General features: G+C 45.7%; 1 protein-coding gene across 5 annotated transcripts in view; it reads right to left on the reverse strand.

The window, feature by feature from the left end:
• Positions 1 to 11,749: 11,749 nt before the first annotated feature.
• LOC119394520 (uncharacterized) overlaps positions 11,750 to 16,425 on the reverse strand; it is an 85,089-nt gene continuing 80,413 nt past the window's right edge. For all 5 annotated transcript variants that reach the window (XM_037661845.2, XM_037661843.2, XM_037661844.2 and 2 more), the window contains one exon: positions 11,750 to 12,089. In XM_037661845.2, coding sequence (XP_037517773.1) covers positions 11,856 to 12,089 — 234 coding nt within the window. In that variant the 3' untranslated portion in view covers positions 11,750 to 11,855. The remainder of the gene's footprint in view (positions 12,090 to 16,425) is intronic.

Raw genomic sequence — 16,425 nt, forward strand, 5'->3', positions numbered from 1 at the left:
TCAGGTAAACACGCACCCGATCCAGAAAGGGTTTTGGCGGTTCAAAACATTTCTCGGCCGCAGAACAAACGCGAACTGCGGAGCTTTCTCGGGCTGTGTAATTATTACCGCGACTACATGCCCGGGTACTCTACATTAGTGTTACTGCTAACCGATTTGACAGGGCGACGGGTCCCACAGCAAATACCGTGGAGCAACGCCACACAAAAGGCCTTTGAAGCCATTAAGGAACAGTTATCAAGTGCGCCGACACTTCACGCGCCTGACATAAGCAAGGCCACATTCTGGCGACAGATGCATCCGATGTAGCTTTAGGAGCATGCCTTGCTCAAATCAATGAAAAAGGCAGGGAAATGCCGGTGGCTTTCCTCAGCAAGAAGCTAACACCGGCCGAAACCCGTTGGGCCACGATTGAGCGAGAGGCTTATGCTGTTATATGGGCATTACAACGTCTTGAGACGTGGCTATTTGGTGCAAGTGTCACGGTGGTGACTGACCATAATCCTCTAAAGTTCCTCACTTTGACGTCCCCTCAGAGTGCACGGCTGATGCGCTGGGCGCTGGCACTGCAGAAGTTCAATGTTACGGTATGCACAAAAAGGGTAAGCTTAACACGAACATGAACACGTTGTCTCTGCTGGTGAGCCCACACTCGCTGAGGTAGGATATGAATGCATGCATTGGAATTATGCTGGTCATGGCACTGTGAGCTTTTAGCGGAGTGGTACATCCCTACTTTGCACTCCCTCCGTGATTGACCTGTGTTACCCAGCCTCTACAGGAAGCAACAAATACTATACACATCAGACATTGGTGTGTTGCATCACGAGATGTTTATGCAACACAGTGGCGGCGGAGGTGTCGGGCGGGCCAATGCAGCGCCTGCGACTCGTATAAACAAAACCGAGCAGCTGGCAAATGCTGGGGGTCGGCACACATATCAGCTGGCTTCGTCAATGTTTTCCTGGAAGCGCGCCTTCGGAAACGCGTGGTGGTGTTGGCCGGAACGCGGTCAATAGCAGCTTCATCCAGCGAAAGGGAATTTGTATTGGTTCATGTGTTGCCCCAGTGCTCTGCAATATTTTTTTAGCTGCTATTGACCGCGTCTTGAATAACCTATTGGACAGCGAGAAAGTTCTATGAATTTTTAGATATGTAGACGACTTTCTCGTGATTTTAAGCACTAATCCCTTCCAGACGAATACTAGTGCTGTTGATTATATTTTAAACCTGTTTAGACGGCATGGAAAGGGTTTAACCTGCACCCATGAACTTCCTAACAATGACACCTTGCAATTTTTAGATCTTAATATGCTTTTAAGGGGGCAGCATATTTGCTGGAAGTACTCTCCGCGAGCCCAAAAAGAGCTTTTACCCTTTGACTCTGCTCGTAGTAAGGTTGTAAAACGAGCTATTGCATCACAATGCCTTGAATCGGTGCTGGCCAAGTCCTGCGTTCACTTGGCCCAGGATAGTTTTAATAGCCAGATTGAGCGCCTACAGGCGGCTGGGTTCCCCTGCTCGAACTTAACTGCTGTGTCCGAAACCCTCCTTCAGAAACTGAAGGGGAAGAAGAGGCCTGGCTCTGTTCGTGCAGCAAAAAGGCCGGAAGTGGTGCCGTATGTGCACAAAGTGGCACACAATTTAAAAAATGTGGCAAATAGGTACAATGCACCTATAGTTTTTTCAGCGCCGCATAAACTGGCTGGGCTATGCCCTCGCATTTCGGGACCACTTAAGAAACCAACGTGCGGAAAAAAGCACGTTTGACCCTACGTCACATGCGCCGTAGGCGTCGTGTACGAAATCCCACTCACTTGTGGCAAGGTTTATATCGGACAAACTGGTCGTTGTGTCAACGATCGAGCACGGGAATGCGAGCGATCTGTTAAAAATAATTTGACTTTTCATCTGCCTATGCATTGTAGGACCTGTGCCTGTGAGCCAGTGCTGTCTGGCATTCGAATTCTGGGCAGAAGTGGGAATACGCTGGCAAGAGAACTAATGGAGGCTTATCACATTAAAAAGAAAGACCGTGAATGTATCAATGACACTTCTGTTGTTCTGCGCAGTAAGGAAAGACTGATCTTAGAAACTTGGTTATGATGCAAATATGTTTTGCTATCCCGATCCTGATTAGCATTGTCGACTGTCATGTGCATTGCGCCTGCGCGCGCCACTCAGCTGTGTATATATGTAGGAAGACTTTTCTGAATAAAGCTTAGTTGCGAGTAGCGCCTGTTCTGTACATCAGTGTTCCTTCTTAGTCCTTGTCGATTTCGCGCTAGCCAATTTTGAAGATAAAAGATTTATGATGTTTTCCAGAGCGCCAATCCACGTGCATCAGTGGAAATTTAAGCGAGGCTGAAGGGAGTCAACTATGCTCTGGACTATTTTTTTCGGTTATTAAAGACATTTTTGATTGTGGCATTTGTAAATACAACAATACTGCCGGTCTCGACGCTTCTTTTTCCTCGTTTGATGATCACGCACGGCGGCATGGTTGACGTTAGTAGCTACTTGTGTTTGTTTGTATGTCCAAGTGTTTCCGGCCGTTCCCGACAGGGCGGCGCAACCTGTCCGCGGAAACTCCAGTGCTAGTTCCCCATTGGAATTGCTGTCAATTCTCAGCGTTGCTGGAGGAGACAACTGTACTTTTTTAGTGGTTTCTCAGATCGAAAAATTCTTCTTGCAAAATATACATGCACTTTTGGCATCAACCACTACAGGTTTAACCACCACTAAGGGGGAGCTTTTAGTTGCGCCGTAAAACAGTGGGTCGAGAAAAATCGGTTGTCAGTCCCTTTAGGCAAAAGAAAAGTGGGCGGGCCACATAATGACAGACAGTCGAAATCACTTCCGAGGGATGGAGCCATGGACAGCCGGATGGTGTGAGGAAATCAAGAAATTCGTCGGTATGTAAAACTGAATAGACTAACGAAGGCAAATCATTGGGAGAGGCCGATGATGATGGCCGCAGGCTCCAGTTGTGAATGGCACTGCACATAGCGTGCAGACACTGCATAAACCTCAGCGGCCATAAACAACTTTGCTGGGTGTCCCCAGACATGCCGTGATCCAAAAGAATCAGGTGCATATGATCCAACACCTGGCAAAAATTCCTCAGCCCTCCCTTTGCACTCAAAGGACATACTGCTAAACTACTTAACTGTCACACATCTTTCTACACAGAATAAGCAGGACATTGTGTCTGAAAAGGCATGTGCATAGTATTTTATAATTAGAAAACAGATTTGGTACGATATTTAATATCTCACAGTCATCTTTCCAAAACAGCATTTGTAATTCAATTCAATTAGACACGTTGTAATTGAAGCAGCCATACATTGAATGGTATAAAATGAAAAGGCTGCTCCCCAAAAGAAGAATTGGCTTTCCCATTTTCCTCTAATAAAATACAGAAAAGTTGAACTTTAAGAGAATCTAGGAGAAATTCAAACCCCCCTAGCTGTTATAAGCCTTCCAAAGCAGCAAATTTCTTTCTAGGTCGAGCAACAAGATGTATTTGTCAAGGCTAACTTAAATGCATCGCTCATTTTGTCAATTTCACTCCCTGCCGTGCAACCTTCATCTGCGATGCCATTAAGGGCAAGTCGACAGCAGCTGCAGCTGAAGCAGCTCAAGTCCACAGCAGGAAAAGAACTAAAAATATGCCACAAGGGATAGTCTCAGAAACAATGAACTGCTACCCATCTTTTGCATTAACGAGCAAAAACAAAGTATAGTTCACCCAATTGGCTGTCAATGTGAAAAAGACAGTAAACTTTTAGCTTTGCCAGGAAAGGTCAACACTACTTGCGAGGGCTTGATCACAGGATAAAAAAATTGCAGACAAAGGTAAGTGCCAAAGTCCAACAGAGTGTTCCAGAACGCAAAGCGATTGCACTGTTTTTGCTCAATTACGTGTTCTTGTTTTTCTTTCATTCAGCTAGAGGTAAACGTCGATATGACAAGCTTCAGTAGAATGAAATTCTCAATGCAATGAAGCATTTCAGTTTTTATAACTTCCTGTCCACAGAACACCGTGTACATTTTCAGCCTCAATGTAAAGAGCATGTTTATCCACAATTTTGATATACTAACAGTTACATCACTGCCGCAAAGGAATACTAAGGCAATAAATTGGAGCTCCCTCTGGTGCCAGTGATCAAATGTGGTTTTAGTGAACAGTCGCCGAAGTGGAGCAGCCCCTTCACCAGCCACGCCAAGGAAGAACCCGAGTCCTGGCCTTTTTCTGTGACAAGCATGAGTACACATAGAAGTGGCAGTACTACACACAGCGACCTCTCGCTTATCTTGCAAGCAATTGGGATTGTTCAGGAGAAAGTTGTCACCGACGAGGCAGCTTACAAGTAATCTCGATCGCTCACTCCGTGAGAAAAGAAAGATGTGGCCGCTTGTTTTCAGCTATCACAGAGCCAAAATGATTTCCATGATTTCGAATTCTAAAGGTGTTCTCGACATTCAGAAGAGTAGGACTCAGTCTCAGTGAAAGCAACTGGAACTTTCGTGCTTTCACTTTCGGTGTTTTTACCGCAAATGAAAGTTTTCTTTCGTCAGAGCACTGCTGCAACAAGTTCTGAGTAGCAGATATTTTTATTTATTTATATTTTTTTATTCAGCTCCCAGTTACCCACAAAGCTACCACTTCCATAAAGTTATGCTGGTGTTTAGTGATAATGCCAACATGCAGGACTTCTTTGATGCATAGCAGCGACAAATTTGCCATGTTGGAAAACAGTAAACGCAACAACTAGCAACCAAGGTGCCTCAATTTAGGTTGGCTTTCATGTGACTTTAGACCGAAGCTCTAGTTTTCGTGGGTGCAACGTTCTGAAGTTCATCGGACTAAATGGGGAGCGAGTGGCTCGGTTCGGCAAACATGACAACCTCGGCTAAACCTGGGCAAAACCTGAAGTTTCGATAGCTTCGCTTACTACCACAGCAAATTGGACCTGCGTTTCTTTTGGCTCTACAAGTGGCGTACAGAGTTCACCGGAGCAGCCATCATTGCTGGATTACTGGATTAACTTTCGTGCAGCACTCCCCGTGTAAAAAAGAATCCTTTGGCAACTATACTTGACGAAAGCCAGCAAAAGAACGGGACACGAGAAAAGGCAGACACACACACTGCTGGAAGCCTTTTCTCGTGTCCCGTTCTTTTGCTGGCTTTCGTCAAGTATCATGAACCAACTGGCCCAGATCTCAACTTTTTGGCAACTATACCTTGCAGAAAAGCTCAAATTTCAATTTAACAATGTTTAGATATAACAAAGTAAATTTGCAATTTTGCCGACTTAATTACATCCAGGTTTAAAGGGACACAGAAGGCAAATATCTAGTCGGCGTGGACTTTTGTAATACCATTCTAGAAATATCATAGTGCTTGTTGCATGCAGAGGAAATGCTTATTTTGAAAGAAAATCACGTTTTAGTGATCCACATACCATTAGCACAATTCAAACTGCCTGTCTCCGAAGGACTCGTGACGTAAGCACTCCCTAAAGCTGCCTTTAGCATGCGCTGAGCCAGCGCTTTCCATTCTCCGGCAACGTTGTGCCTCCATTAGAAATGCACGCAGGAATACTTCCTGTTATGCTTGTTTTCGTATCCTTTGCTGGCTGCTGCATTGTAATGCGATTTTTTCTGTGGATGCAATAATTACAATAAAGTGCCTGATACTCAGACACTGCTGTGTAGTGTCGGGAAGCTGTATGCAATCCAAGTGACACTGCGGGAGTATGGCCGCCCCACGTGTGCGTGTGTATTTGTGCTAGCGACGTTCGGTGAGCCTGTTTACGCTGCGGGTGCACCATGCCGCCGAAATGCAACTGGATCAACCCGTGTATACCGTGAAATCTGTGTGCACAGACTTCACTTGTATGATCCACGTCGGACCAATGTTCACCCCTCTGAGGAGCCGTGCAAAGGCACTTGAAGGCTTTGAAACGCGTAGAGGGATGGTTCACGAAAACAGCCACGATAATAATATTGTTACGGAGATGAAGTAAAGGAAGACGAAGGGCTGGTGAGCCTGACTGGCGCGCGAGTGCGGTCGTCAGCCATCTTGACTCTTTTTACAATTCTCTGTAAATACATATTGTATATACTCAAACAACCCCGTATCATATACGGTGCGTCGTGAAGTTGTTCAAGTCTGACAGGCCGTAGATGTCGAGGAACGACAAGCTCAGGACCTTCAATGCTGATGTTGCGACGGTAGAGGATGCCGTCATACAGCACGAACATACGGAATGTGGTGTCGGTGCTGCCAGACTGGATGGCGTCGATGATACTGCGCAATGACATATCTCGACGTTGTTCGGTACGCATATCACTCACAGTCAGTAAAAGCCATTACGCAGCTGTCTGGATCATGCGCAGCGGGGTCAGGAGGATCCACCGGGTGATGAAAAAGATAGTCTGCATCCTCGTGCAAACGTCCAGACTTGTAGGCATAGGTCGGCAAACTCACTCATGGGTCGACTCACTCAGACTCAGGTCGAGCCGTGAGTCTGAGTCTGAGTGAGTCCGGGTGAGTAATATTTTGGTGAGCTTGAGTTCGAGTGAGTTCGGTTGAATAAAACCTTAGAGAGTCTGAGTCCGAGTGAGTCTGGTTAAGGAAAATTTTGGTGAGTCCGAGTACAAGTGAGACCTAAGCGCAAAATATATTTCTTGAGTGAGTCTGAGTGAGCTCCACACTTTTTTGCCGACTTTTTTGCTGAAAGTGTGTAGATAGTTGTGCTCTATCTACAACTTCAGCATCGCTATCACCCTTATGTCTGCTCACGTTTATACTCCTGCCAACTCACACATACTTCAAAGCACTAGCATTCATATGCCAGCTCAACATTTATCAGTAAGGGCGTGAGTTACGGAGAAGGGGGGGGGGGGGGGAGCCGGGGAGCCGTTTGACCCCCTCCCCCTCTCTGCAAACTCTTTCACAGGAACTTCTTGATAAAAATATCTCGTGTGAGGCACCTTTTTCAATAAAAATGTCCTTACTGGGTTGCAACCACTGATAACTTATATTTGAAGGTACGATATCAAAAGGCATCAAGTAGAGCATCAAGTATGCAAGCTATTGGTGTTAAAGAGCATTGACACCATGATCGAAAAAGCCAATTATACGCTAACGGACACATGAGTCGACTCACTCAGACTCAATCAGACAGAACCGTGAGTCTGAGTCTGAGTGAGTCCGAGTGAATATTTTGTTGAGTTTGAGTCCGAGTGAGTCCGGCTGAGAAAAATTTCAGTGAGTCTGAGTCCGAGTGAGTCGAGTGGAGGAAAATTTTGGTGAGTCTGAGTCCGAGTGAGCTCTACGGACAAAATATATTTCATGAACAATTCTGAGTGAGCTCCGCATTTTTTGCCAACCTATGCTTGTAGGCGACTGTAAACGAAAATTCCTGGAGCCGCAAAGCCCAGCGAGCAAAACGTCCGGTCGGGTCCTTCAGAGAAGTGAGCCAGCAGAGAGCGTGGTGGCCCGTAACAACAGAGAACATGCGGCCAAATAAATATTGCCGGAACCTGGCGACAGCCCAAACTAAAGTCAAGCACTCTCTTTCGGTGATGGAATAATTTCTCTCGGGTGGAGAGAGCAGGCAACTGGCGTAAGCTATCACGCACTGTCAACCGTGCTGCCGATGAGCGAGAACTGCTCCGATACCGTGCCCGCTTGCGTCGGTGCGGACTTCTGTTGGAGCAGATGAATCAAAGTGGGCAAGTATGGGGGGAGTAGTCAAGAAGCCGATGAGAGCGGTGAACGCTTGAGCCTGCTCAGGGCTGCATGAGAATGTGGTATCCTTCCTCGGCAGATCTGTTAGTGGCCTAGCAACGTCGGCGAAGTTTCTCACAAAACGACAACGGTAAGAGCATAGGCTGATGAAGCTCCGCACGTCAGAAGTGGGGCACAGGAAAGCTGCAAACGGATCTGGTTGGACTCCGTCAGCGTTTACAACATGTAGCCCTTCCTATAAAATGTTTTACCTTTTTTGAAATACTGAAACCATTTCTTTATTCTTCCATTTCCCTTACATGGGCATGCATAATCCTAATAACAATATCTGGGGTTTAACGTCCCAAAACCACGATATGATTATGTAATAATAATAATAATAATATCTGGGGTTTAACGTCCCAAAACCACGATATGATTATGAGAGACGCCGTAGTGGAGGGCTCCGGAAATTTCGACCACCTGGGGTTCTTTAACGTGCACCTAAATCTAAGTACACGGGCCTCAAACATTTTCGCCTCCATCGAAAATGCAGCCGCCGCGGCCGGGATTTGATCCCGCGACCTTCGGGTCAGCAGTCGAGGCATGCATAATCCTGATGAGACTGATAAAACAGCACCGCAGGGAAGCAGTACTTTGAAGTGCGCATTACACAACTCGCTTACGTTACGGTTGGTTTTGCATTCCTCTGCACAAAAATGCAGCAAGCACACAATTACATTTCTTCTGTTCATCCCACTGTCACAGAAGCGCGTAATTTGAGGGTTGTGGGTTCAGATCCCACCGACGAAAAGGGTGATTCTTGGCCCATTTTAATTCATTTTCAATTTATGTCATAATAACTAGACAGCAATTAATGTCCCCTATGTTTTCCTTGGCCTAATAGTCAGTCGAATTCACTTGGTTGTGTCTGAAGAAGCATGGCACATGTCGAGCATAGGAATTCCCTCCATTGGAAAGTCACTGATTTCGTTGCTGCAGCTGCTCTTGGTGAAGTGGCATACACAATTCAGGCATCCGAAGACATTACTTGGACGGGGCTTTTTCTCTAAATTGCAGTTAGAGTGATCTTCACAAACCAGCAAAGCCTGCAAAACCGGAATAAAAGTCATGTTTATTTTCACCACGCATGTCACTAGGTTGCAGCCTTGAAGAAGACAAATCCGCTTGTCGGAACGTCGGCTCCAGCACGCACCCCTAGTTTTCGAATTTTTCAAAGCAAGCTTCAATCTTCCCCCGCCTCTTTTTATGGGAAGGAGGGGCTGGTTTTGGTGTCATGCTGGGGGCCGCAGGTTGCCGACCCCTGAGCTAGCCCAACCCACCAGCCTACCATATAAACACGTGGAAGGGTTGTGGGCCGCGCCCCGTTTTTCCAATCACATATCCGAATAAAAATAATAAATTTGCATAAAGGCCACAAAAACTCTTTACTTGACCCATGTTTTCAAAATTCAACAGGAACGACAAGTGCACTTCACGATGGTGCCAGCAGAAAGAAACTTTAACTTTTAAAGAACACAAGCAGCAAATAGGTTGCCTTCTGAGGCAAGTCATGCAAGTTTTCCGAATTGAAATAAGTGCTCCTCTGCTATGTGATGGAAGTGCGAAACGATGGCTATGCATTGACAATGAACATGTTGCGCATGAAGGCTCAAGCCGCGACACATGCGAAAAGCATACCACGTGATGAATTTAAAGCCAACTGAGTGCAAAAGGTTTTTGAAAAGAAAGGGCCTCTCCTTTTGGCTAAAGACCCTGCTGTGCCAGGGCCTTTTGGATGACTACAATGACATGGTGCTCAGCTTTCAGAAGCATGTTATTGGCCTGCACCGTGAATGGAATTGCATATTGTCCTAAACAGCAAATGCTGACCAGAACCCTGTGTGGTCTGACTGTCCTGAAAAACTGTACAGTCGAAGTTAAGGGTAAGAAGAGCGTCATCGTGCAGACAACCCGCGCTGAGAACCAATGCTGCACAGTTACGCTCTGTATTACCACGAATGGGCAGAGGTTATATGTTGTATTGAGAGGAAACAGAATTCCCAACAAAGTTTTCCCGAGGGAATCAGTCTGTGCCCAAGAAAAGGGGTGGATGATTGTGTGCTGGTGACGAAAGGTCTGGCAGAACAGCCCAGGCACCTTGTTGGCCAAGCAGTGACTCTTGGTCTTGGAGAGCTTCTGTGGTTACTTGACGGACAATATCAAGGAACAGCTGCACCAGATTGGCACAGACATGGCTGTTATTCCAGGCAGTCTCACAGGCATGCTGCAACCACTGGACTTCAGCATGAAGCGGCCTTCTAAGCTTGAATACCAAACACAGTAGTACACGGAATGGATGGCAAGCTACCAGCGGATGCCAACCAGACGGCTCGAGATGCCACGTTTCAGTTTCGAATGTAAGTCACTGTGCTGGATAAAGCCTGTGTGAAGCTTGCTGTCAATGGACATTGTATCCAAAACCTTTAAACTCATTGTAATCTCAAAAAGCTTGGATGTCGGCGAAGACGATTTCCTGTGTGACGAGTGTGCACCACGACACAGCACCAGCTCGAAATGGACTCTGCAAGCGGCGATGATTGAGCACACCGCAGTTACATGAACACAAGTCAAGCCCCAAATATAAAAAAAAGACACAACCGCACTCCATAACGAATTTCAATTAATGTAATCACTGGACTTGCACGGAGCACTGTGTGCTGTCCCAACCTTTTATTATTATTTTTTTTTGGCTTGGAGAATAGCAGCCCTCTTGAACTCAGCTGTGAATGAGCATCGAAAGATTTTATTGCCTAGAGCATTCTTGAAAATGGAGCACAACAAGGTGCAGCAATAGTACGTGGTCTTAAAAAAAATATGCACAACAGCCAAAGAAAGCTCTTTCATCGATTACTGGTACTTCCCAAACAAAGTGCTGCTGAGCCGCTGTTTACTGTCGGGTGTGGCACTGCTGACTGGAACAGCAGCTCGATTTCTATCAACGATCGACACTCCATATATGGCATGCACGGCTCTTATGGGAGTGTCGATTGTTGATGGAACAGCCGCTGTTCTAATCAGCTGTGGCATTCCTGACGACAAACAGCGGCTACATAAGTGTGAAAAGATGTGTGCGGCATTATATGTGATGGGTAGAGCCAGACAGCAAAGGTAAAGTGGTAACCATGCTGTAGCATCCCTGATTTCTAATTTATTGTGCAGTTACTAGTGGGACATGTTTCAGTTTCAAATGTAAGTCAACCCCCCCAACTTCAGATTTTAAATTTAAAAAGAAAAGGTTCATGCACTATATATGGTATATGTTGTATACTGCAATAAATGCTCTTCGTCTGGTAAGTGGTACGTTGTTTTTACTAGAAAAAAAATTTTTACACATTGCAGGTATATTATTAGGTCAAGTTCCAGCAACAATGCTTTCAGAAAGCTGTGGTCAGACATGGCCAGCATTTTTTTGCCAGACTGCAACAATGTAAAAAGAAATGTAGTAATAAATGTATAGGACATACAGCTAAAGAACGACCTACACTGCGCACTTCAAGAGAATCAATCGACTGAGACACACAGACACAACAGTTCTACGTCGTGCAGTACAACTTGTCAGCATAAATTACAATTCAGTTACAAAGCAGGCTGGACAAAACCACAATCACGTGTGACAGCAGTTGAAGTACGACAACATTACCCAGCAATTCTGATGTCTCCGCTTTGGCAATCTCTATGTTTCAATCATAAGCAAAACTGATTACCACAGACACGTTAGCAAAAGAGAGCGGCTGACTATGACTAACAGTGTTCAGGGCCGTCACAAGTGCATGTGCCTGCAGTGAAAAATAGCTGACAGAGCAGAAGAACAAAAGCACTAAAACTAGTTGAAGAGTAAGCAACCACACGCTTGCACCAAACTAAAGTGTCCCCAGTGGACTCACTGGTGTCGGAGGGCACAAGAAAGATGGTAAAAAAATTTGTTGAGCTCATCTAACAACTCACGGGATGAGTAGCTGCACACCAAGCTGGATTTCACTCGTGAGGAGGGAAGGCCAACAGAAAAGCTCCTTTGAGCGAGCAGTCATTACTCGAGAGTCCATGGTGAACATCAGCACCACAGCTCTTGCTTGCACATGGGACAAGTGGTGCGATCCTTGATGCTCCGGCGCAGGCAGTCGCCGTGAAACATGTGGCGGCACGGGGTGACACGAGCCAAGCTCATGCGCTGAAGGCACACGGGGCAGACGTCGTCGAGGCCCTTGAGCTCCTGCCGTGTGGCAAAGCGGAAGCGTCCCAGTCGAGCCCGCTCCTGCAGCAGCACCTTCAGGTGCCGATCCATGGCCTGCATTGAAGTAAAGCACTCCTTTGGGCTGGCTGCTAGTGGTTGAGAAACCCTGCGCTGCACATGCAGCACGAAACACTTACGGAAGGCACAATATGACAGCTGGGCGCAAACTATTCACCTTCAAAAGGCACCAACTGAAGCTGCTCTCAAAACGAAAGGAGGCAGTGAAAGTGTGAACAGAAAGGTAAGAAAGATTGCTTGCCCTTGTGCCAGCGATCCTTCCCAAGTTTGAGCAGAACAGGTTCATTGCTCATCAAGAGGCCTGTTTTATGCAACTGACAAACTGGTGAAGCTGCTCATAGGTCTTCGAAGTTTCCTCATTAACCTGTAGCGAAGACCCTTGAACTTTGCATGCAGAGCATTTTACAAAAGCCTCTCAATGGTGAGCTGTCAAAACACCGACCACCGCTGCCGCTCAATGCCAGGAAGTTCATCAGGCCACCTTTTTAAAATTTTGCTCGACGAGTAACTGAGAGAAATGCTGCCGCCAAGATGCTTGAAAGGAAGTCCCTGTCACAAAGAGTTCCTACGCTATAGTCTAAATTTCTTCAAGAAAATGAAGAAAATGAAAATGAAGAGTTCCTACGCTATAGTCTAAATTTCTTCAAGATGTGTGGCAAGAAATCTTGCCACACATCCCAAAAGCACAATTTGTGAGTCACAGAAGCAAAGAAGTGACACCTGGATCTTGTCTGGCACGCCAGTCTCCGTGCCAGCGCACATGCTGCCCCTTTTATAATTCGCAAGTGGGCCACGTGCACCACCACTCTGGAGCACGTGGTGCTATCTCGAGATAGCTGGTTGTGCATGGTTCCCACAAGTGTTAACACGTTAGCATCCCCTTTCTCAGAGTTGTTTTGAAACTTGGCCTCTGTGGCGGGCAGCAGCAAAACAGAGAAATAATGCAATCAAATAAACAAGGGATAAGCAAAGCATCCGAAGTCATGCTGAAAGTGTAAATCAGCACAAAATGTCCACTTTAAGTTATGGCAAGTATTCAGTGTAATTGAAGATTTGTCTCGTGCATGGCACTGCAACACAACACTATTCCTCAAAAGTCAGAGATGTAAAATACAGTATGAATGCTCGCAACACCCACTGGCGATGTACTTTCAAGCACAGCAGAGCAGAGAAATGAGCCTGGAGTACCCTTGCTGCCCCATTGTGCAAAGTGGCGCCATTTGGCCACCTCTCCTATTCTACCACCGTGGCCCGGATAATTGATTGTAGAGCTGGCTGTCCAAAATATTGGTCGTTGTTACACATTAACTCAATGGGGCCACTGACGGTTCCGTGAAGCTGTCTGAATTATCAAGTATGACTGGATTATTGGTGTCTTATTTATCAGTCAGTGAATGTATCGTGATACTCCTGGGTGGGAAGATACATGAGCTATGCTACCTGATTTAAATTTAAAGTGACTGCCAGATAAAATCGGAAAAGAGAAGCCGGTTGGAACTTCAAGGACGACGAAAAATGTACACAATAACAGTGCTCTTGAGAAGAGGTGCACAGGAGAACAGTTGTAGAGGCACGCGTTTTCGAGCACACTGTAAGAAAAATACTTGAGGTGTCGACACTCCACCCCACGGTGCGACCAGATAGTGTTCGGCGCTTCTGATCGTCTCCTCAAACGCCACTAGGTGGCGCCATGACGAGGAGTCCCATAGGGTGCCTCAATGCCAGCGCCTCTGCTACCAGGGTGGAGACACCTTCTGACCCACTCCGCAACGCTGTTTCTTCGTAAAGAGCCATATTGGTTCAAAAGTGCCAGGCGGAGTGCAGTGGCTAGCGCAGGGACGGTGCTCCTAACGCTTTGGTGTTTAAGTTATTAGATCAGTTCTTTGACCGCTATGACATGCTGCTGTGTGCCACTGTGTACTATTTCACATGCAAAAGGCCAACGAATGTTTCAGTTCCCTCGTAACAGCGAACGAAGAAAAAATGGGAGGAGCAAGTAAAACGTGACCGCTGGCATTCGACAGACAGTACAGAATAATGATGAACCACACAGCGCGAGTAAACAACGGGGACACAGGAAGGGAACACACACAGCGCTGACTTACAACAAAATTTATTGAAGCAACATTTCACATATATACAGGGGATCAGCCAACCACTGCGCATGTCATAGCAGATAACTTTCTAATCAACTTGGAAAAGCCGAACGGAGAAATTGCAATTCTTTATCTGATAAAAATATCGACGGCGAACTAACACATTTGTCACCCAACCTTTGAATCATCTCTGCTTCAATTATTTCACGGACATATTTATTTCTATGTTTACAAACCACGTCAGCTTCCTGAAAGACTGGTTTGCACGTGCAGTCATTACAGTGCAGAGCGAGAAGGCCTCCCTGTCCTTTCGTGACATTGCTGGCATGCTCACGGAACCTTTCATTGATACATCGGCCCGTTTGGCCGATGTAATGTTTACCACAACTTAGCGGTATAGAATAAACTACGCCTACTGCGCAGTCTTGAAAAGGCGCTCGGTGTTTCTTTGCGCAAGAAACTTCTTCATCGATAGCTCTGTCTGGTTGAGTTAACCTACACAAAGAGGCCAACTTAAGCGGGGCAGAGAATGCAGTTGGAACATGTGACTTCTGAGCGATTCGTTTGAGATTGTGTGCCACCTTATGAATGTAAGGGATGACCACTTTGTTCTTCGTGTTACTTGGTCGCGCCTCAGGTGGTCGCACCAGTTTTTTGAGCAGTCCTTCAGCTAGTGAAATTTGCAAATGCATCGGATAGCCCGCTAGAGATAAGCGCTCAGATTGGAGCTGCACTGCTTCTATCATTAGATGGGCACATGACTTTGACACAGCATTTCTGAAACAAAAACAAGCCACGCTTCTTTTCACCAATTTGGAGTGAGCTGACTGTATTCTATACCGCTAAGTTGTGGTAAACATTACATCGGCCAAACGGGCCGATGTATCAACGAAAGGTTCCGTGAGCATGCCAGCAATGTCACGAAAGGACAGGGAGGCCTTCTCGCTCTGCACTGTAATGACTGCACGTGCCATAACCAGTCTTTCAGGAAGCTGACGTGGTTTGTAAACATAGAAATAAATATGTCCGTGAAATAACTGAAGCAGAGATGATTCAAAGGTTGGGTGACAAATGTGTTAGTTTGCCGTCGATATTTTTATCAGATAAAGAATTGCAATTTCTCCGTTCGGCTTTTCCAAGTTGATTAGAAAGTTATCTGCTATGACATGCGCAGTGGTTGGCTGATCCCCTGTATATATGTGAAATGTTGCTTCAATAAATTTTGTTGTAAGTCAGCGTTGTGTGTGTTCCCTTCCTGTGTCCCCGTTGTTTACTCACGCTGTGTGGTTCATCATGCTTAACCAACACGCCCAAGTTCACTCTATTGCAAAGTACAGAATAGTACAGATTAGTTGTTGACTTGTCGCAGCATATGACTGTGCATTTTGATTGCTGGCTGTGAACATGCTCTTGGACAAATTCATGCTCAAATTAAATACTTGTCTTGCTATAGCTGCATGGCATAACCATTGTGTCTCTATTACAGCTTCTATTACCGAGGAGCTGTTACGCTTTTCATTAGGCCGTGCGGAGTCAACAGAAATTCAGCCCATATTGCCTATGCCTACTTAAGCCTAGATAAGCCTAGTTAAGACAAGTTATTCATAGCTCAGGCTAATTAAGCTTAATGAAGCCAATCAATACTAATCGATATCAATCGTACTGATCGATACTAATCGATACCAATAAGGCTGCCGGATTAAGCCAAGTTAAGCTTAAAAAAGCCTAGTTAGGCCAGTATATACCGGCCCAATTAAGCTTGGACCAATACTAGTGGATGCGAACCAATTAATCCAAATTATGCCAGATTTGTGTGGATTATGTCGGATTACGCTAATTGCAGGACCAAATAAGGCAGTGTTCAATTCAATTCAATTATGCTAATACGGGCCAAGATGAGATGGCCTAGGCATGAGGTAGATTACACTCGACTGGATTAAGTTAATCCGGATTCAGCAGGATTAACCTAATCTGGATTGAGGTAATCCTGAACAAGTCAATTTTGAGTAAGTCGAGAATGCTTAGCCAGTTGGATGAATCAGTATGGCCACATTAAACGAAGCCAAATTAAGTTAATCCGGATTAAGGTAGTCAAGTTAATTTTGAGGAAGTTGAAATTGCCTAGCCAGTTGAATGACTGAGTAAGGTCACATTAAGCCAATGCGGATTAGACCGGATTAAGCTAATCTGGATGAATGTAATCCTGAACAAGTCAATTTTGAGTAAGTTGAGATTGCCCGGCCAGTTCACGGAGTATGGCCAGATTACGCCAATCT

This window comes from Rhipicephalus sanguineus, chromosome 5, assembly GCF_013339695.2.
Source record: "Rhipicephalus sanguineus isolate Rsan-2018 chromosome 5, BIME_Rsan_1.4, whole genome shotgun sequence".
Lineage (NCBI taxonomy): Eukaryota > Metazoa > Arthropoda > Arachnida > Ixodida > Ixodidae > Rhipicephalus > Rhipicephalus sanguineus.